At 33.4% G+C, this 25,158-nt stretch overlaps 2 protein-coding genes across 5 annotated transcripts in view; one reads left to right on the top strand and one right to left on the bottom strand.

Moving 5' to 3' along the window:
• The window catches only part of LOC132706035 (zinc finger C2HC domain-containing protein 1C), a 35,448-nt gene extending 24,971 nt beyond the window's left edge, over window positions 1–10,477 (top strand). For 3 of the 4 annotated variants that reach the window (XM_060677112.1, XM_060677120.1, XM_060677094.1), the window contains 4 exons: window positions 706–972; window positions 4,772–4,807; window positions 6,465–6,652; window positions 9,336–10,477. In XM_060677112.1, the coding sequence (XP_060533095.1) occupies window positions 706–972; window positions 4,772–4,807; window positions 6,465–6,652; window positions 9,336–9,444 (600 nt within the window). In that variant the 3' untranslated portion in view covers window positions 9,445–10,477. The remainder of the gene's footprint in view (window positions 1–705; window positions 973–4,771; window positions 4,808–6,464; window positions 6,653–9,335) is intronic. The other variant, XM_060677103.1, reaches the window with a different exon arrangement.
• A 125-nt stretch (window positions 10,478–10,602) lies between these two features.
• The window catches only part of LOC132706029 (uncharacterized), a 154,168-nt gene continuing 139,612 nt past the window's right edge, over window positions 10,603–25,158 (bottom strand). Inside the window, exons 13-15 of the mRNA XM_060677082.1 lie at window positions 15,269–15,533; window positions 14,906–15,142; window positions 10,603–12,049 (exon numbers count right to left, since the gene is read on the bottom strand). Coding sequence (XP_060533065.1) covers window positions 11,900–12,049; window positions 14,906–15,142; window positions 15,269–15,533 — 652 coding nt within the window. The 3' untranslated portion in view covers window positions 10,603–11,899. The remainder of the gene's footprint in view (window positions 12,050–14,905; window positions 15,143–15,268; window positions 15,534–25,158) is intronic.

Below are 25,158 nucleotides of genomic sequence, written 5' to 3'. Positions count from 1 at the left end.
GTTATTAATATAACAATAATAAACAACAACAAAAATAATTGTGGAACTTTTGACATTTGTTGTTGTTGAAAGCTATAAGTTTGATGTTATCCAAAACTAATGGTTTTAACGATATGAAACAAGAATACTTTTTTTCAAAAAAAAAAACTTTGTCAGATTTATTATCCAATATTTGCAAAAAGTTTCGGGTAAAAAAGTTAGCACCCTGTATAGGCAACTTAGAATAAGTTTAGATTCAAATTTCTCACCCCCAAAAACCCGTTTCGAACCAACATGTTTTTGTTTACATTATTTTCTTCATAACTGATCGAATCGATCGAAAACTTTAACTTTGACACTGGCAACATTGGATAGATGCATTATTGGTTCAAACGTCTAGAGTCCACGGTTACTCTATGACCTATTCTTTACGGACCACCCTGTATATCAATAAACATTGTTTCAAAAAAACAATATATAATCAACACACAAAGTCGAATATAAGTTTTGAATATTATGACTTGATTGGACTGCTAATTAACGTTGAGAAGGCAAAGGTCACTCGTTACGTCAAAAACTTCATGAAGAATTTTAGTAATTAATTTACTGTCAGTGTAAAACTAATTCAAGATTTTTGCAAGCTGATTCCAGTGTGGCAGATATTTTCCTAGTTTTTCTTTTCTTACTCGAGGTATAGTTAAAATAAAGTTTGTTAAAATCTGGCAGGGCGCTTCGCCCGGATCAAGAGCATCGCCCAACGTGAAACCTTCGGCGAGGCAGATAGCCAAATCTCCCGTCGTTCGGGACGATTTGTCCGAATGTAGGTATTGTGGACGGAGGTTCGCTACCGACCGCCTGGACGTCCACGAGGACATCTGCGGCAAAAGCGGAAAGAAGAAGAGGAAAGCTTATGACGCAACCAAGCACCGCGTCCAGGGCACAGAACTCGAGACTTACGTACTGAGGGGTCCGAAAAAAGGCACCAATAGCAAGGTGAGTTTTCGATGCCTAACAGAAAATATTGTTGCTACTATACGATCCGAACCATCGGCGATGTCAAGTTGATTGCGACAGATGTAATGTTTACTAGGGGAGAGTTCCCTTGAAATGGGAATTTTACTTTTTTTGTTGTAAAACATTGCTTTAAATAAAAAATATTAAAACTCCTGCTCCGTTATAATGGGTGTTTTTTTTCGATCTATAGAACTTTAAGTTGGCATTACTGTTCAAGATGGCGACCGATTTAACAGCTGTCAAGTGATTTATTCTCAGTTTGGTTTGGCAATTCATCATGAATAGACTCACGCCTGAACAACGCTTGCAAATAGTGCAATTTTTTTTTCGAAAATAATGGTTCTGTGCGGAATACGTATCGCGCACTACATCCATTTTATCGTCGACAAAATCGTCCATCAGAGCAGTTAATTCGATTAACCATGGAACGTTTTCACACCACGTTTACTCTTATTGGTAACTCGTATCCTCAGAGACGCCGTACGGTGCGTACAGAAGAAGCTATTGCTGCTGTAGAGCGTAGCATTGAGGAAGACTTGAATGAGTCCATCCGCCATCGAGCACAGGAATTGGTTCTATGTCCATCCACTTTATGGAAGATTTTGCGGAAGGATCTTGGTTTACGTGCTTACAAAATCCAACTCGTGCAATAATTGAAGCCAAACGATCATCAAGTAAGATTTTCATAAGCGAATTTTGTCTAGCGATGAAGCGCACTTCTGGTTGAATGGCTACGTCAACAAAACTGCCGCATTTGGAGCGAAGCTAATCCTCAAGTGTATGTCGAAACACTGTTACATTAAGAAAAACTGACTGCTTGGTGCGCTTTATGGACTGGTAGAATCATTAGTCCGTACTTCTTCAAAAACGATGATGGCCAGAACGTTACAGTCAATGGTGATCGCCATAGAGCTATGATTACTAACTCTTTCATTCCTGAATTGAATAACCATGTCCAGGAGATGTGGTTTCAACAAGACGGCGCAACAAGTCACACAGCTTGTGCCACAATCGATTTATTGAAAGACACGTTTGGTGACCGCCTAATTTCACGTTTTGGATCTGTGAATTGGCCTCCAAGTGATTTAACATCGCTAGACTACTTTCTGTGGGACTATGTAAAGTCATTGGTCTATGCGGATAAGCCACAAACAACAACATTCGCCGTGTTATTGCCGATATACGGCCACAAATGTTGGAAAAAGTCATCGAAAATTGGACGTCCAGATTGGACTACATCCGCGCCAGCCGTGGCGGTCGTATGCCAGAAATCATATTTAAAATGTAATGCCACAAGATTATCTTTCGGCTTTCGGCTACATCGTTGTTTTATTGCAACTTAAAGTTCTATACATCGAAAAAAAACATCCCTTATTACTCTCCGTAAAAAGAAGAAAAACTGTTCATATTGAAAAATCATTGTAAGCTTATATTGGAAAATGTCCATTTCATGGAGAATTTTCTCTGTTATGAAATGCTATGCCCAAGTGAATGGTGATACATAAGTCAGAGAATTATTTTCCTCACAATTTTTCTTATCTTCGTCATTTGAAGGCGACTTTGAAGGACTATTTTCTTCTTGCTCTATTTGCTATATTCGTCACTGGCGTAATGTTTTTTTTTTTTATTAAAGAAGAAATGAAGAACGAATGTAACGTCCTTTAACTTAATTCAGAGTTTTAGTTTAGTTATTTTTATATATAGAGGTGAATGCAAAAAATTAAGTAAAGAAAGATTGTTTTTCTTAATTCTTTATAAATAATAAATATTACTATGATAAGAAAAACTACATGTCCAATTGTTGGCACCGGAGTATCGGTTTTATGGAATATATGGTTTTAAAACGTAACCTAAAAATATAATTCTGACATATCGTATATGAATCGTAATTTTTGCATACTTACCTGTTTAATATAGGACCATTGCTAAGTATATATATCTCAAGGTGACTAGAAACCGGGAACAAACTTTTCAAAGAATGCAGTGTAAATATGAAGCAAGCAACTGACTCCACAAGATGTCGCTAGATGCTAAATTATTGTTGGGTGTAGTAAGAATCTTAATATGCTGTCCAATTCAAAGGAACTCCAATTCACGCATACACTTTTCTGTAGAATTGTATAATCGAAATATTGTATATTCACGAAATTTTTGCCATTCGGTCTTTAACAAGTGGCGCACTAAATGCAGTTTAAAATGTGTATTAGTTTTTAATCTACAGGTTTAATATTTTTGTAATAATAACTTTTCAATACTTTATCAATTTGTTTCGTACCCCTTTCCCTCCAGGGTGTGATCTTAAATTATATATTATGTTAATGTGAGGTAGCCCAAAAATTAAGACTATCTTGCTAATTTGAGAGATTATAATTTTGACATGTATTTTTTATGCCTAATATTTGTTGAAAGTGATTAATCTCATGAAAATAGCGATATTTAACTAAATACACCTTCATAAAATGTCTCTCATTATAGAGATAGAAGGTATTATAGTTTAGTCCTCAAGATTGTTATTTCTTATAAGTTGTTTTTGAGATAGCGACATGAAAACTTATGTTCGGCAGTTTTTTGGGAATGTATTATATAATATAGGGAGCGCGGGCACACATGGTTTTCTGTTGTTTTTTTTTGTTTTTTTGAAAATTATAAGAAAGGATTTAAAAATAATAACTATATACTACATTTAATTCGATTAAATACGTTGACTTTTTGTATATATAAATACAGTTTGTGCCCCACAGTACAATAATGATAATATTAAAATTTCACTATTTATTATTCAGACTTTAAAAATGCATTGCAGTGTTTGGTTTTATTCTCTTATATCTATCAAGTACACGTTATAACTAAACTGTAATTTATTTTTTTACAAAAAATTATAATTTTTTATTTTAAATCGTGCTGTTTGAATAAGTTCTTACACAAGAACTTACCCAATTGCTTCCTATTATCAGCAAATTTGAAAGTATTTCTTTAAATCTGAATAAAACGGAATCACTGAAATTTTGGATGCTAGATTAAGAGAAAGGACTGCAAACATATAATTTAAGCTACATAAAAATAATAATATGAAACTTTAAATAACTAATACCTACTGTAGAAATGGATATATAAGGTATTAATTAATTAATTAATTTTTAAAGGTCATTTTTTGACTTAAAAGACTTTTTAATTTAAACGGAATTATTTGTAAAGAAAAAAACTAAAACTAAATTAGAACATGTCACCAAGGCATGGAATCGAAAGGCCCTAGTGTGACTTTTTTGGCGCCAAGCGCGCTTATACCCAGGGGCAGATAACAACAAGGCTCATTCTTTCTCACCAGTGTCTGAGGCGAACTTGTTTTCGCCATAACCTTAAATCCGCAAGCTCGATATTATCTTTTCGTCATAAAATTATTCACACTCTTGTATCAGCACTTAATTAATAAATACCCAGTATTTCAAATGATTAAAGTTACCTCTAAAAACATAGGACGAACAATAAAAAAAATTACACGAATGCCTATATTATTTTTCTATAACTGGAGCTATTACCATACACTTAAATATAATTGCCATTGATTAACTCCTTACATGTATTAAAGGCTTCTTATAATTTTGTATAACATTCGTTGCAATACAATGTTCTCATTCCTAATGTCATTCGAATTTGAAATTCGAATCGCAACGCAATTTGACACTTACAATTCTTCTTATTTCAACAAATAAAATATATTATTTTACTTTTTCTTATTGTTTGATTATCAGTTTTACATAGCTGTTTATGTTATGTTTAGAAAGCCAAGGAACCAGAAGCGACATACGAAAAAAAGGTAATCTACTACTTAACATTAAAGGAATTCTTTCACATGTGCTATCACTAAAGCCTATTCTTCAAATGTATAGAGTAATGAAATGAGAAATTCTATACAGTTTTTCTCAATTTTGGTGTGGGCTATAGAAATAGGTAAACTTTGTGCAATAAAATTATTTTTTATCCCTGCTGTGAATCCGACACGATAAAATGGCTTTGTTTGTGACGGCGGAAATAAAAATGAATGACACTTTAATAAAAATAAATTTAAATTAGTTTTAATTTGTAATATAATTTTTGACATTTACTCCCTAAAATTAACGAATCACCTATTAACAAAATATCTAGCTTTACAGCGAAAAAAGATGAATTTAGTACTTAAAAAAATTAAATCCATTACATTAGATCCAAATCCGGTTAGTTTAGACGTAGAATCCCTCTAACCAAAAAAACTATCGACTCGCTAAGAATCCCTCCTAATCATTTGAACTCTATATGCCCTAACATACGTTTTACCATTGACCTATCATTGAGTCATTCAGTTTACAGAAAACCTATGCTCAAAGACCGATACCGGTACCATCACTATCCGGTCCAGAAATCATCATCACTGGAGCCTGAATTAAGACACCAAAGTTTTGCTCTTCTGTCAAATAATTTCTACATTGGAGATATTACAAAATATACTTCACTACAACTTCCCAAAAAAAAATGCGTCCGAAAGCAACCCCACACTTGCAACTGTGGTCCTTCCTTACATTTAAAACATCAGTAACCACATATCAAAAGTTCTTAGAAAATATAAAGCCAAAACCATATTTTGCGCTTATCTAAAAATCTTTCAACATCTTCTATCGATTCGTTTGGGATACCAATATTCCATGCATATGCAGCAAAGAATACATTCGAGACAGCTGACGAAAAATATCAACTTTGCTCAAAGAACGTGAAAGAACCGTAAGACTACGACAAATAAACTCATCAGCAGTGGCTTAACACAATTATGAAACCGTACATCAAATTTTATTCGATAAAACTTAAATTCCTTGATTCATCAAAAACATTAGTGAATAGATTTACCACTTGTCAAAAAATCTCTCAATGTCTTCGATCTATCAAAGACAAAATTTCATTTGAAGCACCATGAGTTTACAGTATTTCATGCGTATGGGGCAAAGAATACAATGGAGAGACAGGACGAAAAATATCAACTAGGCTAAATTATGAAAAAGCCTAAAGATTGCGACAAATCAATTCATCAGGCAAACTTCAGTTACCAAACATAATCATAAAACCAGATATCAAACCTTATTTGATGAAAACTAAAAAAATTCAATCATCCGCATCAATCATGTGCATCTCCCTCCTTTAGCTCCACCCTCTTCAGATAGTATAAGCAAGTACAGAGAAGAATGGAAACCAGTTTTAGTTAAGCTCTGAAATATTCATCAACAAGCGACGCAGCAGGAATCCAGATTCTTAACTTTTTCATAGAAGATTAACATTATTTAGCACAATATTAAAATTAAATTTTTGACAACAAAATAGCCTGCGTTTTGACAGTATTTATTGCAAAAGAAACCCAGGCTCATATATTTTGCAAGTCTGCATTTATACAATTATGATAGTAGAACCATAGAAAATATATAACTTAACTTAAGCTGAACTTTTTGTAGGCAATTGCTGCGAAATCAGCAGGTTCCAAGAAAGACTGGCGAAAAACTCATGAAGAATTCATTGCAGCGATTAGGGCTGCCAAGCAGGCCCAAGCACACATCGCAGCGGGGGGCAAATTGGCCGATTTACCGCCCCCGCCGCCTTCGACCAATCCGGATTATGTACAGTGTCCGAGTTGTGGAAGAAGGTTGGTTGTTTACACTTTTTAATATTTGATTTTTCGCCATAGTGGCTTCCAGATACATAAAATTTTCAATGGTTTTAATTAATTCTTGGTTAATAATACCCTCTAAAATTGACGAACTCCAAAACAAATAAAGTAAATAAAGATTTAAAATGTAAGTTTTTAAACAAACAAAACAAAAATTAGGACAGTAAAACTAACAATGTGGACAACTTGTAAATGTGACAAATTAGTTCACAATTTCGCTTTTGGACAATAGCCCATATGAGCAGCTTCAATTAATTTTGTTAAGATTTATCTCATAATTACCAAAAAGACACACAGTACTTTTCCAAAAATAATACTCAACAACCAAACTATTGGTTGTATATGTTTCCAGCTTTTGAAAGCTTTGGCAATATCTAAAGACTGACATGTCTAATATCCACAGTATGGCAATCGTAAAGAGGGTTAGAAAAATAAAATTTTAAAACTAATTTCTTCGCATTACGTGCTTTATTTGGATAGAACAACCGACACAGAGTGAGGTTAAGTTATTTTTCGGTTAGTGACATTAACCTGTGAAGTTTATTTATTGTTTTTATTAGTGGATAATCTTAACGTGAGAATGCTCATGCAGCATAGTGTGAAGCAGCATTAGCAACAGGGAGCAATTCCATCGTCAAAATGCAGCTATTTGTATGTGCAATTTGTACAAATGATTTGGTTTGTGTTTGTGTTTTATAGGTTATGCTTTATTCATTCCTTAATTCTAATTGAACCCCATGGAAGCTGTGAAACTTTGGTTCCCTAATAATTTCTAACTTTTTCAATGCGCGAGAGTTATAAATTATTATGGAACTGGAAAACCTAACCTAATTGTAACTATTAGGATTGTCAATTCTGATTGAACCCCATGGAAGCTGTGAAACTTTGGTTCCATAATAATTTCTAACTTTCTCAATGCGAGAGAGTTATAAATTATTATGGAGCTGGAAAACCTAACCTAATTGTAACTATTAGGATTGTCAAAAGTCCCGAGAGTGGCAGGTAGATGAAGAAGACCTACCTGTGCCTTAGTGTTTAGAATTAGAATTGTACTTAGTTTAAGTCAGTTGTTGGCAAAGATATTTTACCTTTGCCCATATCAACGTGAATTTAACCCCATAGAATTGGTATGGACGCAAGGCATTGTATCAAGACAGTAGGTATAGGGATATTTGTTAACCCTGATATTTTTGCTTCTGCTTGGTTAATTTTCAAATATTGCTTACGATGGGGGACTTTCCAATTCTCGAAACATGTAAAGGAACATACTCTTTAATAACTCGAACAATTATATGGAGGAAAACTGTGTGATTTATTTTGGTATCAATTTAACTCGTCCAATGCTAAAAATGATAATGATTTTTGGCACAAGTCTTTTCTTTCATCGAGACTGTTGAAAGGATGATTTGGTATCTTATATTGACGTTTGTTTTTGAAGGTTAAAAATTTAATAATATTGGTAATATTTTAACCCAAAAAAATATTGAGGCGTGCGTTCTTGGTTGTGCATGTTAAAAGGGAAAGAAGCAAAAATGTAACGGGCTTGTTATTTTAAATTAAATGTAATTTAGAAAATTTAAAGTAATATACCAAGAAGTACAAAATAAGGTGTGTCATTTAATGAAGCTGGTTCATCTTTTTGAGGCACATAAAAGAACAATTATTTATACAACAAATATTTCTAAAAAAATTAAATGTTTAACTAATATTTTTTACTCTAATCTGTAAGCAAGTAATCTAATATTAAACTGATATATGATATAATATAATATATGTACATTTAAATAAGAATTTATTTGTACGGACAGATAATAAAATTAGGTAGTATAATATGCTAGAAAACAATTCTTTTCTGAGTTGAGCCCTAAGTTATTCCAAGTATTAGAAGCAATCTTCTTACTTCAGTGGTTTATGTCTATTATCTTTCAAAACTCTTTTTACTAGGAGCTCTTTTTTTGTAGCCTCAATGAATCCAGAACTTACTGTCAGTCGTAAACATTTTCCATATCTGGTGAACTGCCAAAATAGCCTATATTTCCGAGACTTCCTATGAATATCACCCCATGCAACGTCTACATTCCTTTATTGGCAGGGACAATATAGTTCTTTCTGATTTCCACCCTTTTCTCTTCTCTTTACCTGAATATATCTTGTGGGATCCCGACTCGAAGACAGGATTTCTATAAGTCGTTTTCCTTCCATCTTAAGCAACTGAGGAAGCCCTTTTCTATTAGCACACATATTTTGATTTGATTTTGCCATATGTGGAAGAATAAAAATAAATATAATTTACTCTCATTCCAACAAAACTAATAAAATCAAATTTTAATTTTTAAACAAATGCAAGAGAGGTATAAGTTACGTCAAACTGGTTGTGTCCTGAAATCACAAAAGTAAAATATTTTATTTTTTTACGGTTAATTATAACTGTCCAAATTAAGAAAATGGCATATTACTTACCGAATACTTCCAAGAAAACTAGCTGTAAAACTTTACACGCATGGAAAATGCGCCTCTTATAAATAGTGGTGTTCGACGCGTTATTACTTACTACTACAGTTAGTTGACAACAAATGACACTAGTAGATGTATCGGTTAACGTACGTTCGTCAGTAAGCTTTCAAGGATTAATGGTTCGATTTTTATTTTGTTCTTTCAGGTTTAACGAAGCCGCGGCCGAACGTCATATCCCGAAATGTGCCACATTCCAATTTAACAAGCCGAAAGCGGGTGCTTCGCAAAATAAAGGACGACCGGGAAAACGATAACGCTCCGTTGGACGATTATACTAAATCTTTGTTGAAATTTTTATAATATTGCCTTTTGCAGGGATTCCATTTTGAATTTTTATATCCGAGAAATGTTTACTTAAGAATAAAATGGTTGTGAATGGTATTCCCAGGATAACAGGGAAACGTTTTGTATTGTTTGTTTTGTGATATCACTTTCTGGATTAAGATTAGCAGATTTTTTTGCGGTACTTTGTTTATGCTGATGTTTTATTATGCGCAGATTTGAGTTTTCGTTTGCGTAGTTCATAAATCAACATACTTTGTCAATTCGAGAGTTTTTAATTTTGACATTTTTAACAAGATCTGCCGGGATAATGGGAAATTTTTAACGGAAAAAACGGGTAAAGTGTGTGTAAATCATATAGAAAGCAAATGACCCAAAAGTGCAGGTTAGTTTTGTGTGTACAAAAATGTTATAGCCACCAGAGGTGCATTAATTTTAAAATAGTTAGGGTCCCTATGTTATCTGATAGCTACAATATGTTCGAAATGTCCTTCAAAATCGATTATATCAATATTTTTAGTACTTCCACGAAGGCGAATCAGTGCCATATTTGTTCAAGATGATTCGGTCGCAGACTAATTAAGCATCTTTATTTAACATTTCAAAGCTGCGTTGGATACTAATAAAATTTAATTTTAAATTTAATTGCACCAAATTACCTTAACTAATTGGTTAGATGTTATCTTTTTGCTAGCTTTTCTTTGGACATATCTCTTCGATACTTTCCTCGTTAAATCTGTTTCTTTTGACACATGACCATTAGAATAGAATTCATTCTAAAGTGTTATTGTTCTTAAAAGAGGCGCCTCATTATATTTGGACTCAATTTGAGAGAGATGGTGACATGAGGGATGAAACGTCGCTAGCTTATAATAATAATTCGTGGCGTTTAGGTTAATAACGTTTAATTTTCACAAGATTCGTTTGGGTTCCTAAAATAATTAAGAAAGTGATATTTAATGCGCTGTATTTTCAAACATGTTCGTCTCGCTCTCAACCTTAATAGCTAATAATTATATATTTTTTATTAAATAATTGCTTTAAAAGCATCTGTTTATTTGCTATCTTCTTATCCTATTTTTCCTATTTCTTTAAAGGTAGCCGGCATAAAGAAAATAGATGTACCATTTAGATAGACTACCTCAAGAATTACACAATTGATCAGAAAAACCAAAAACATGCTTTTAAATATCGGAAAAAAACAATAACCCCATTTTTTAATTAGAGATTCGGATTCTATGCCACAGGTTCAAGTTTTATGAGAAATTTCATTTCGACGCTCGATGTAGTCAAAAAAAAATTATCGTCTTTGTCAATAAAAACATAGAGTTGGATATTAGAGTAGGAAGTAGAAAAAATCTGTTAAAACAAAGGTATAATAACATTCAAGTCGGATTCATAATATTCACCCTCGTATTTCCTGAAAAATAGGATAAATTTCATTAATTAATTATTTATAAAAAATTTCTTGGTCGTTACAGCTACCGAGAATCCAAAAGAAAACTTCGAACAGAAACTGACGTTTTTGTGGCATACAATCTCAATCATCGGTGGATTAGGATGGCGGGATATGTTTCTAATTATTTAATACTAATAATCCAATATTTAAAAACATTTCTTTATTTTTTGATCAGTTGTGTGATTTTTGACGATTCCACTTTTTCCATACCTTTTGTACACGCGGTATATTATCTAAGTCTTCAAAATTGTTCATTATTATCTCTGTCGAAAACTTTACGATTTAAACAATAATTGCTTAAAAATAATAAAACATTTTCGTACCATAAATTACTTTAAGAACGGTTATACTGAAATAATTTTTCTTACCCAATGGAAAGTTTACACCGTTCCAATTTTAGAAAACCAATGAGTATTGCTTCTAAAATACGACAGTGTAGAATACAAAATATTTTACTTACGCTACTTACCGCAATTTTCATAAAAAAAACGTATGAACAAATGTGCCTTTATTTGAATATTGAAACTCCAGTTGCACAGGAATATTTTAGATTAGATTTTTACAAAAGATATTGCTTCTTATCCGCCCCAAAACCTCCAATCATTCGTTCCACGAACACAAAGTATAAAATTTCACGTCTTCGTGTATACCATGCGTAATCATTGAATTTTCAGAACCATTGGGGATGTGAAGTGATAATTATGGAAACGCTACCTTTTTGAGGTTATTTTGAGCACGTTTTAAAAGTTTGAAAAATTTTTACTATTATATTATGTAATACAGAACTAACCAAAATTCTCATTGGAATTGACATCAGTTGATGCTGCAGCGTCTCCTATAATTCTGACGTGTGGGTAGATGTGGTAGAATTTTTTTTTCGTATCTCCGGATGGTTCACAAAATAACGATGCACGCACTAATATGAATCACGCAAGGCATTTAGAAAAAGTCGCAATAAGAAATATTAATCAGTAGATATCGTAGCCGGTGTGTTTGGAAGCGGTTGGATAATCCGATGTCTCTAATGGCTTTTCTTCCTTCTTTGTAGAATTGTACCCTATTTGGTGGTATCGCACCGGATAAGTTAATTGATTTCCTTTATCCCACGAATACAATTCCTGCAAAATGAAAAAGTTAGCGCATTCACTCGCATCGGACGTCCGATGATAGGAACCGAATAAGTTTTTCCAACACTTAATTGAATCGGAAAATTACTTTCGGGCGGTCGAAGAATGAGATATATATGAAATGATTCCGAGAAACAAAAGTTAATTATTGCGGTGCAGAATGGAAACGTAATTCGTTGAATGTCATTTCGTTTATTGTGTTATCTTTCCATGTGTTTTTGGTTTGTTGGATGTAAATCTTGTAATTTGCTACTTATGATTGGCAAGTAAAAAAAAAATACGGATACAGGTTTGTATACGTTTACGTATATGTGTTTAGAATAAAATATCAATAAAGATAATGGAAAATAGGATGATACTATAATAATATACAAATTATCAATAATTATTCAAAATTTGCGTCACTCTCAAAGTCGTTGAAATTTACAATAGCTGTACATTATTTTGAATCCAAATGTAAGAATTTTTAAAATGTGCTGGCCTACATTTTTCAGCTCTCAACATGTATATTATTAATTAGAGTTTTTAATTAAATTTACAACAATTCAACCTAATGTAATTTTCTTATCAGATACATATTTTTTTAGCATATATTTAACTTTTCCAAAAGTTACTCGTTCTTGTAAGTGGATTCAAAATAAATTCCATTTTGATGCTTTTTGTAGCAGGCCACTGTGATCCATTACCATATTAAAAGTGGATCTTTTTACTAGAAACCTTTCAATGAATTCTTGGTCTTCTATCATGCCTAAAATAATTGTTTCCGAAAAGTGACTACTTCTCGGTTTCATGCAAAAGCTCCTGACCCTCAATCGAAAGTTTTGAGAATTATTTCCGGGTATTTCCACTACAATTTGGGAATGAATTAAATGAGGATCTAACATTAAGCTTCTTATTATTTTTATACATTGCGAAAACCACTAACATGAAGAATATAATTATTTATATGTTGTAGTCCAAGAAATACTCATAACTAAAAGTTAACTTTTAAATATTTTTAAAATTTTCGCTCCAAGAAATAATTTTATTTGGCTGTTCACAGAAAACAAATATTTTAGTTTAAATTTTTAAATTAGCAATAGCAAACAGCTGCTTAACGTCAATATAAAAGTCGCTTCTTAAACCTGGCGTGTAAACACATCCGAAATCGTATTGTTCTCAAATCGCTAATGCTAATGCTAATACGCACTAAGTTTTTTAAAAGATAAATTTAAAAATTTTCAAAAACTTCTGCACTTGTGTTTTCATGATAGTTCAAATTAGATTTCTTAATATTCTTCACAGATCATAGTAGGAACTTTGGAATAAATCTGAGGATGCGTTTTTTTCCTTATTTGAAGGTACAGTTTTTACTTGAATCAACCCATCTTTGGGATACTGCGATTCTAGAAAGTTTTGAAGGTAATTAAATCTTTAAGTGCACAATCTGTGCGATTATATTACCACTTATTTTTTGTCTATTTGGCGGTATTTAAAACTCAATTTACAAATAATTACATTGGTTTCATCTTCCCCTAGATATCCATTCAGTTTATTCAAAGTAGGGATAATCTGATTTTAATAAAGGAAATATTCCTTTTTCCTACTTATCATATCTTGTTCACTATTGTCGAGAAAATTGGAAATCACTACGTCAAGGGATAAATATCTTTGCAAATTGATGTATATTAATTCTTTTTGGCAATTAACTCGCTAAAAGTAGAGTTATATGCCCAATAATTTCCTACAAATACTAATAAATCCCTATAAATCCTAATAAATCCCCGTAAAATCTATAGCGAAGAGGCGTTCAAGTAATAAGACGTGTTCAATCATTTGGAAAAAACTATTAGCATATTACCCTTACGGAATAAACACATCAATTAAGTAATAAAAAAAAACAATTGAGATTAACTAATAACATGTCAGCAGTTGTGCATTTTATTTACGTTAGAGTTATTAATCTGACTTAACATATCTTCGCTAATATGTAAAATAACAGAATCGTTCACAAAGATCCGAAAAAGAGATATTTTATTGCTACGTCGGATATGTTTTTCCCAGGCAATTTAAGTTCGCATTTTTTGCGTTTATTGTATATTAAAAATGTTATGTCTATCGGCAGTACCATCAATATTTCTTAAAAGTTTTGCAACAAACCAGCTTTTGTCATAATAAACTGCATAAAACTTATTATTCCTTGATGAAAGTGTCCATATTCCTCTACACTGATGTTAAATTAGATTTCAATACCATTTTCAGAGAACGTTTCTGTATCTAAACCATAGGCATATTTAAATATCTCAACTATTTGCATATCTCTCTTTCTGCTTTATTTTTTTCTTCTTAAATCTTCTTGTAGAAGATTATTTTCGATATTTTACCAACAGTGACCCATAACTTCTCAAACTTAAGTTTTCCATAACACCGCCACTGAATCTTACTATTTGGGCCAAGTCATTACCTTTCATCTCTTCAGTTTTTATTGGTAAAGAAATAAAACAATGGAGCTGACTAGCGACGCATGAATTCTGTGAAGTGGCCCCAGAGAATAGTCGAATGTCCACAATAAAGCAAGAAAAGGGGTGGATCAAGATAAAGCTGAAATAAACAAATTGAGGAAGCAACGGAAAGGATTAATCTAAATGATGGAGACTGGACGAATCCAGAAGGATGGAAGTTCAGTTGAGAAATACGGCTGTGAAAGAACAACACCATCAATATGTCAAAAAGTACTCCTAGATTAATGATGATCCTAAATAAAACGGTATTTACTCAATTGGTTAAAAGTAAGTAACAAAATTTAATTTAAATAGAGCAAATAATAAATGAGTGGCATTAAAAAGTTCACTAGCTTAAAAAACATACCGAGTTCCTATGATTATATCCCAACATGGTGGTCTTTCTAAATGGGTTAGTGAAAGATAGGTCGACATCAAGTAAAACATTCTTGTAGAGGTCCAAAGCGAACCGGATTTTACTAGTGCGGTCCGTGACGCTATCGACAGCGTAAAGCACGCCACAGACGACGAACATTTCGCCAACTTTATGATGGTCGATACTTATATTCCAAATGTATTGCGGTTTCATCAATTCTATGTCTACCTAAAAAAAAAAGTTCCCATACAACTTCCCCTCGCGTTCCAAATAACTGTGGGTCGTGCACGACGTAGAAAAAAGTAAAGTAAAGAGGACGTACCTCTGGAAACACTATAATCATACAAAGCGTACCTTCATAACTGCCGTATTGTTGCAATCTGGTACTGCAAATATTATCCATAAGCCATTGTCGTCTACACAGAAGTCGACATAATTGTACTGGCTGGAATACAGCTTGGTTGTGTGATTGGTGGGTACGGGTAGGTCTAACGACACGGTACTCTCATTTCCCAAATTAAACTTTATGATTCTCGTCGTGTCCTTCACGTTGTAGAAAAAGAGGCCGTTGTAAACTACGTGAGAGTTGCCGCCAAATGGATGGTCCAGGTGGTACTGTCTAAAACAGAAAACATTCGACATTTTTTTGTAGTGATATTCTAATAAATCTAATAGTCTACGTAATCGACACGAGAATAAAAGCATAGCAAATATTTTTAAGGGTAAAATGACTTTTTGACGAAATATTTATTGAAGGCCCGCTAATCTTACAGTCTAGGTATATAGCAGATATATATACCTGTTTCATGTCACTTGCAAGTCAATGGAGTTAGATAAACTGAATCCGCAAAACAATGAGCTGTGTTATTTTAGATATTAGAAATTGTTTAGTTACATAACAGAGACACTCATTGCAATTTTACATTCTTCCTAGCATTCCCCAATGATTGTGAAAACTTAAGATAATTTTACAAAAAGTGACAGACACTAATAGCAGCGATAATAGAATTTTCAAAATTAATATAAAACTTTCGACTACTAAACAACTAAATAAAATTAAATAGAAAATAGAATTTGTAAATTCCCAAAAAAAAAAAAATACAAAAAATAAAAATAACATAATTATGACTTCACAGATGTAGCGGCAAAATGAGAAACCCGCTCAACAAATATGAGCGCACAATATATTATAACACACTATGCTATAACAAGTATTTGCCTGCAAAAAATACTTCCTGACATTCTGCGTCTTTATGCAGAATCCGCATTTCCACGACCTTTTATCGCTAATGTCAACTATCTGTCAACCAAACCTAACAGTGTCTGCTGTGTTTTAGGATACGCTGGCTGGTCAGCTTTCGAATTAGTAGAAGAGGGTGATCATCGAAAAGCTCAAGTGTTCAAAATTGTATTTTAAAATAATATTCAAATAATCTAGTGATTTGTTTGATGTGTCGCCAATTCACAAGGTCTTATCAATATTAAGAAAAATAAACAAAAGGTACAAAACATGAAAAACTTGGAAACCATCTGAAATTGGCAATTACGACAGAAATGATCCACAGGACGAAATATTGCAGTAAAATACAACGGGTGCGTCAAGTGACAATTCTGTTATCTTTACTCCTGAAAAGATAAAGCATAGTTTCAAATATTTCAGAGAGAAAAGACTTTAGATAATTAAACTAGTGTGAGGAGCGATCCGAATAGGCCGAGCCTGGCTCTGACCCGACCGCTTCTCAAGAAAACGGCTCGAATATTCCACCTCTCGCCAGATCATTAATAGCATTGTGTAAATAGTTAGTGAGTTAGTAAGTTTTACGCGAAGTGACTTGTTACCTTCGAAAATCGATGAATTCGAATTTTTCGAAAGTATCTGCGCTCGAATAAAAAATTTATATCTCGGTAACGGTAGGTCCTATGGGATCGCCGTTGGTACAGAAATGATCACCGTCGAAAAAAAAAATTTTTTTTGTCTGTCCGTTTTTCGTTCTCGTCTTTTGGTTTTTCCTGAATAACTTTCGAACCCTTGGAGTTGAAAGTTGAAATTTGCCTCCTTTTTAACCCTCCACGAGGCACATAAGCTTGTAAGAAATGGCCCTAATCCGACGACTGTATCCACCTTTTTTTCGCGATTTTCGTCTGTTTTTTGGAGCTAGCTATGAAACACGATAAGTGTTCGAAATATCAAGCAATCGACTTCATATTTGGCACATATATGCAGCTTTGCCCAGTGACGGAAGCTATTGAAAATGAGGGGGCTGGAGGATCGGGAAGTATTCTAAAAAAATAAAAAAATGCGCGCATAGACAGCAAAAACTTTTGTATTTAAGGTTTTCACCGATTGTACAGGGTGTTCCCGATATTCCATGCTAAATGAGAAATGTGTTAAGTGTCCTAAATGTTCAGATATCAACTTCAAATTTAGCAGAGAAGTAAAAGTCCGTATCCACATTTAAACGGTAGAAATTGGGGGCAATCAAATTTTACCAAGTATTTTTTAAAAATGTTTGAATTTTTTTTTGGTAATGGTAGCTTCCAGAAAAGTATGTTTTCCTCCATAGAGGTAGAAGATCCAGTGCAATAACATTTATTTCGGGTATTTTTTCGATTGTATAAAGGGTTTTCAAATTATAGGCAAAAATCTAAAAGACCTAAAAAACTGTTCTTTTACAAAATAAATTATTAGCCGCAAATCAAATATCGTAAAACATATGACTAATTGGTTCAAACGGTGTCATAGGCCGCATCAAGAGCTACAATTTTTGTATTTGCAGTTTCCGTCTATCACATAAAAACTTATTTTCTCGAAAACCATTTACTATTTTCAAAAAATTCTTGAACCGGGACGCGTACTCGAACAATGATTGAATGATATACTGGGTGTATCATTTATGGGCAAAAAATCTAAAATATCCTAAACATTTCAGTTTTTGTACGTAAATTATTGGCGATAAATGAAAAACCGTTAAAAATGGGATAATTTTATTTGAATAGTATCGTAAACCGTGTCGTGAGATTTTCAGGTTTCGTCAATTATACAGGGCGCGAGATATTTGAAAGAGTATTGTTCGACAACGCTATTATTTGTGCAAATTTTAATATTTACCGATGTTTGCTGTAACTTTGAAGTTCGACAAGATGTGAAGGACATTTTATACAGGGTGCATGCACAATTAAATTACATCGATTTTGCGAAAGTAGGTCCGCAGGAGCACGATAGAAAAACAATGCGTCCCTCTACCACACGAAACCGCGAAGTTCTTTCCTCTTATAATAAAGAGCTGCTTCGCGCTACGCGCTACGAACTTGCCCCGCCCAGTGATGATTTTTCGAAAGCAATCTTATTTAATTGCGAAGTGGTATTTGACGACGCCGAGCGATTGTAAATGGAATCGGAAATGTAACAATACCAGAAAAATTGAAATCCATTGCCAAAATTAGAAAACCAATTGAACATTTCTTTTGATCCTTGCTTGTTTTTTTTTGGTAATTTGATTCATTTAAATATTCCGAATTGGAATATTTTGAATACAAATTTGAAGTGTGGTGTAAAATACCTAATTATACACCGTTTATTCAAATAAATAACAAATAAACTCGTTGAACTGAGGTGGCTTTTACTTGATGAAAATCCATTTATCAAAATAAATAAGAACCAAAATTCAGATTTTCACGAAATTATAACCGTGTCTTTATCAAATGTGTTGTCGAAACAATTGTCATGTCATAATATATAATTTCGCGAAAATCTGAACTTTTAGTTCTTATTTATTTTACAAAACTCGTTACTCATAGAGAATTTCACTGATTGGTTCCTCTTGAGATGTGCTATGAGTCTGACATCTTTGTCGCCGATGTTTGATCTTTTTAGTATTTCAATAAGTATTTTATGCAGTTTCTTATTGGCTTTCAAAGTCACGCGAAAGCATCAGAATATACATGTGTTGCTCTTTGTATATTGTGCTGTGCTGTACTTCTATACTGTGCTATTTCTGAAACCAAATTGGATAATTGACACGTTCTGTTGAAGCTTTCTGGATATACCTTTATGAATAATATTCAAAAGTACTTTCAACGAACGACTCATGAGGCTGATGATTCAATGTTATTTGCAGTTTTTTGTAATCGTCTTCTGAAGTAATGGAATAAAGATTGATGTGAGCCATTCATCCGGAATATTGCCCATTTTATTATATTTATATTATATGCGTAAATTGAAAGGAAAGCCGCAGCAAACGAAGAAACTTTCTCGATTGGCCGCTATAATCAGTTGCTGCGAGACATATTTCATACGGATTCAATGGAAACAGTCGTAAATCGAAAATCGCCGGTAAATCATAGAATCCGCCGGCTTCGCGATTATCGATGATAAAAGTAATTTATAAAGCCTTTTCAACCTTCCCGAACGTCTGACTTGGGCTCCAAATAAAACCGATCTTAGTCAAAAATAGACAGTAAATTTGTTCGTGTTCGTGGTTGTAATTTGCTTTTAAGTACGCAGACGGCAGAAGTGTCGCGCGAAAATAAAACCGTACATCGTGAAGGAACCAATTTCCTAATTGAATCCCCCACAAAAGAAGCTTTCGATTCGACTGCAATCGCTACGGAGAACTTTCTAATTTCGTCAGTTCGGTGTAATTTAATTTTCAAAGTGACCGGGTCCGTTGTTTTATTGCTTGCTGACATTTCCGGACTTTTTACTATCGTTTTCGTTTCGTGGCAACATATTTTAATTACTATTTAATACTTTTTAATTTTTGCTAAAGGAATAACTAACCTTGATATACATATTTTAATACATAAATGGTAAGAGAATATAAAATATTTAGGTCGACATAGATCAGAAATTATATATAAACAGGAAACAAAAAATACAGACTACTACGTGCACAGATAAACATATTTTCCAAGAAGTCGTGAACTCAAAATCATTTGAACAAATAAAATTAATATATACAGGGTGTTTTATTTCTTTGTTTAAAGCGTAGTTAGTCTGTGACATGAAAATTGGATTAAAAACCGACTATTAGGGAGATGTCCCGCTACAAATATTTTTTAATTTTTGAAAAATAAGTGGAAGGGAAAAAAGCAATTTTTTTATTTCATGTTTTATTTAGAAACTTTTGTCTCCAACAATTTTTTCATAATAATTATCGTCACTAAATAAAAAAAATGAGAAATTGATTCTAGATCCAACGAGATAAAAAAATTATTAGAGGACATCATTTAAAAAAAAATGCAGAAGGTGTGCTTTTATAATACTAATATTTCCGTAATATTTTATTGTTCTACTTATTTTCGTTTTTAAGATAAAATTTAAAAACATTATTCCTCCGCCATATTTGTAATGCGAAATCTCCCTAATAGTCGGCTTTTGACCCAAGGTTTTTATAACATACTACCCTTCATTTTAAACAAGGAATCACCCCCCTATGTTTTTCGAAATAAAATATAATATGACTACACCACAAGAAAGAATGAAAAATTAAAAGTTAACAGAAATTCAAAAGGATATCAGCAAATCAGCTTAAAAGGATCTATAACAAGTAACGTGTATATTTTAATAATCTTTTAGAACAACGTATTCCTGCTAAACCTTAACGGTTTTATATTGAAGCTAACAATATTGAGGAACTCAAAATATACAATCACTAAATCACTAAAAAAATATGTATGTTCTAACTTCGAATTGGGTAGCTTAATTGTTATATTGAGATCCTAGTGCAACTGTTTAACACAATATACAGTACAGGCCAGATACCACAAGACTGGCTACAATCAGTCTTTGTGCCTATACCAAAAAAGCCTAACCCTAATCGATGCGACCAGTTCCGAATGATCAGCTTGATGAGCCAGGTCCTAAAGCTTTTCATTAAAATAATCCATAGAAGAATTTATGGCAAATGTGAAAAAGAAATCGGGCCCACCCAATTCGGATTCAGGCAGGGATTCGGCACACGAGAAGCACTCTTCAGCTTGAACATCTTACTCCAAAAATGCCGAGATCAACGAAAAGACGTCTTTCTGTGCTTCATAGATTATCAAAAAGCATTTGACTGTGTCAACCACACAGAACTAATGAGTCTACTGCAGGAGAAAAGAGTGGATAAGGGCGATCTTTCTTTTATAAAGAACCTGTACTGGAACCAGACAGCCTCTGTAAGGGTGGGAAATGAAACCACGCAAAGTTTCCCGATAGAGAGAGGCGTAAGGCAAGGATGCGTCTTGTCTCCTCTTCTTTTTAACTTATACTCCGATTCCGTATTTGACCGAGCACTTTTTGAGACGGATGATGGCATAAAGATCAATGGTCTCCCAGTCAACAACCTCCGCTACGCAGATGATACCGTAATTATTGCTGAAAGTCAAGAAGCACTACAACGCCTTGTCGATAGAATATCTGCGACGGGAGAACGCTCGGGCCTAAAGATTAACGTTGAAAAAACTAAGGTCATGGTCATAAGCAGAACACCAGATGTGCGTTTGGACGTCTCGACTGGAGGAAAACGGATACAGCGGGTCTCTAAATTTAAGTATCTTGGTAGCTGGATAACCGAGGACCTAGACCCAGATATGGAAATTCGTGGTAGAATCGAACAAGCTAGGGCGACGTTTATAAAAATGAAACCAATACTGACCAACCGGAGTCTTAGTTTGAGACTACGCTACCGCTTCATAAAGTGCTACGTGTACTCGGTGTTACTTTATGGCGTCGAGGTCTGGACCCTTAAGGCTGGCACTATGAATCGAGTGGAAGCATTCGAGATGTGGGTATTTAGGAGAATGCTCAAAATCGCATGGACAGATCACACCACCAACGACGAAGTCCTGAGGCGCATGGGGATGGAGAGAGAGTTGTTGCAACTGGTTAAACGAAGGAAAGCAGCTTACCTGGGCCACATCTTCAGAAATACAAAGTACCAATTCCTTAAGCTCATCATGGAGGGAAAAATAGAAGGAAAGCGAGGCATCGGTAGAAAGAAGAATTCATGGCTCAAAAACATTAGGGACTGGACCGGTCTTGATGCCCACACACTTTTTAGAGCCGCAAAGGATCGCGAAGAATTTGCCAGAATTGTCGCCAACATCCAGTGAAATGGATATGGCACCTTAAGAAGAAGAATTGTTATCAATGAAATCTTATAAAAATAAACCTTAAATCACACTTAGAATGTTGGTGCTCACACCGACGGCCATAAGTTTAAAACATCCAAACAATAAGAAGATAATAAAGCCGTATTATCGAAAATCTAAAAGATCATGTTTTTTAAAGTTAAAACATTGCTAAAATAAATTTATATGAATAAATTACTTTTACTTTCGTACTAAAAAAATTTTCCATTTTTCTTTGTAGCCCAGAAACTGCGGGTGATATTCTAAACCAGCTATTTTTCAATTCACTAAAGACACATCGAAAATCGAATAATAGTAATAATAATTATATATATATATATATATATATATATATATATATATATATATATATATATATATATATATATATATATATATATATATATATATATATATATATATATATATATATATATATATATATATATATATATATATATATATATATATATATATATATATATATATATATATATATATATATATATATATATATATATATAAATAATTCAAAATAAATAAAAGAAAAAAATTATAAATTAACAAAAACACTCTGTATACCCTCTGAACCTTGCACCAAAACAATCGTGCATCGTACGATGTTTTTACAGTAACGTCGACGCGAGCAAACCTCGCGTATCGGTATTATTATTATTATTATTATTTTTAAACTCTTATATATATTTTAACTGTTTCGTTAAATTTGTGTGTATTATGTGTGTGAGTGCCGTATACAAATCATTTTTTGTTGGACTTTTATCTTTTATCAAGGGTATGACTTTTTTATTCTCATAGTTGGAAAAAAACCAAAACAATAATATTTCTAGGCACTATGACAAAAGCAAACGCTTTTAAAGTATAAACTTCCATATGATGCTACCTCTTCAATTTTAAGATTTGTGTTTGTCTCTTTTTGGTAAGTTTCTTTGTAATTCCGTTGTATATATGTAAAAAAAAAAAGAACTGTACTATAACATAATTTTAGACTGTATCCCTTTCTGAAGAAGGTCATAGAAACCGAAACGTCAATATATAGACAAAAAAATTTAATCGCTTTTAATACAAAGACCTATAACCCAAGAACCAAAAACTAAATATATATATATATATATATATATATATATATATATATATATATATATATATATATATATATATACAACCGGTACCTAATCTCTGTAATTGACCCCACATCCAAGTTGTTTCAATTTTATGAATTCACTTCTTAAACATTTGATTATTAATTTATTTACTTTATCTAAGTATACCTGTGTGGTTCTCGCCAATTTTCTAGAAATGATTTCCGGAATCCACTTCGAACTTTTTTTCAGAGTTGCTTCTATTTTAGATCGTAATCACTTTTTACCTATTTGCTTTCAGCTGTTTGTTTGAGTGCTGCACATGTAGGGATATTCATCTACAACTTTTTGCAGATATTGCTATTTCCCTTTTTGGAGCAGTGATAGTATCAAGCCCATTTTCCAATCTTCCGCTGTCTTTTCTTCTATACATACCATACTGATAATTTTTGACAATAATAAAGTCGTTTTTCGCCCATGTTCTTAACCGTTTCAGCTCTAATTTTATTCTCACCTGGCGATTTTCCCTTTTTAGCTCTTTTATGGCAGTAACCACTTTAAGTTGCAATAAAACAACGATGGATTATTCGATTGACATGAATTTTATTTATCCGAAAGATAATCTTGTGGCATTACATTTTAAATATAATTTCTGGCATATGACCGCCACGGCTGGCGCGGATGTAGTCCAATCTGGACGTCCAATTTTCGATGACTTTTTCCAACATTTGTGGCCGTATATCGGCAATAACACGGTGAATGTTGTCTTTCAAATGGTCAAGCGTTGGTGACTTATCCGCATAGACCAATGACTTTAAATAGCCCCACAGAAGTCTAGCGGTGTTAAATCACAAGATCTTGGAGGCCAATTCACAGGTCCAGCACGTGAAATCAGGCGGTCACCAAATTTGTCTTTCAACAAATCGATTGTGGCACGAGCTGTGTGACATGTTGCGCCGTCTTGTTGAAACCACATCTCCTGGACATCATGGTTATTCAATTCAGGAATGAAAGAGTTAGTAATCATAGCTCTATACAGATCACCATTAACTGTAACGTTCTGTACGCACCGCACGACCGATCTGGGGATGCGAGTTATCAATAAGAGTAAGCGTGGATAAAATGGACGTAGTGAGCGAAACGTATTCCGCACATGATGAATTGCCAAACCAAACTGAGAATAAATCACTTGACAGCTGTTAAATCGGTCGCCATCTTGTAATGCCAACTTAAAGTTCTATACATCGAAAATAAACACCCATTATTTATTTCGGTTAGTAGTATTTTACCTGCTTCGTTATTCATTGATTTTCTCTGTACTTTTTTATTGCCTCGAAGACTTTTCAGTACAGTATTTGACGTTAATTTATCTCCATATGTAATCTACATCATTCGCTATGATATATTGTGCCAAAATCCAACAGTCTCTATCCGTTATTGTTCCTTATGTGTTCTCTGTGTTTTCCAATTTTCGTTTTGTATATATGATCTCTTTTGCTAACTCTCTCATTAAATACTCCTGCCAAAAATATAAGCTGTTAGCAATTTCGCTATCTCGTTTTCTATTATCGCTTTCAATTGGCTATCTTTCTTTAGTTTTGCACTCAAAATTATTTCTGATGTTGCTCCCATTTATTCAATGTGGTTTTGATGTCATTGTGTAAAATTCTTTCTATCCCAGCCAGCACTTATTATTTTTCCTTTTACTGCGACTCCACAGTAGTAAATGCCCATTTTCCAATATCGTTGTTACATTTCCTTTCTCTTTAAAACACGACAGTTTCGTTTCCCACGGATCCGAGCCACTTCCGACATTTTCGGGATTTTACCGCACTGGTTTGGGAACAATCGGATGTTTTCTACTCCTGTCTTTAAAATGCCAAATTATACACCGATATGGCGCGGAAAGTGTCATTTTACCACTTCAGTTTCGTTTCCTACGGATCCACTTTGGACATTTCCGGCATATTAGCGTGCGGGTTTGGGAGACGGAGGGATGTTTTCGGAGATATTTCCCACTCCTTGATT

This window comes from Cylas formicarius, unplaced genomic scaffold, assembly GCF_029955315.1.
Source record: "Cylas formicarius isolate icCylForm1 unplaced genomic scaffold, icCylForm1.1 PGA_scaffold_10__41_contigs__length_53128322, whole genome shotgun sequence".
Classification (NCBI taxonomy): Eukaryota; Metazoa; Arthropoda; class Insecta; order Coleoptera; family Brentidae; genus Cylas; species Cylas formicarius.
This window is presented reverse-complemented; position numbering and strand designations above follow the sequence as displayed.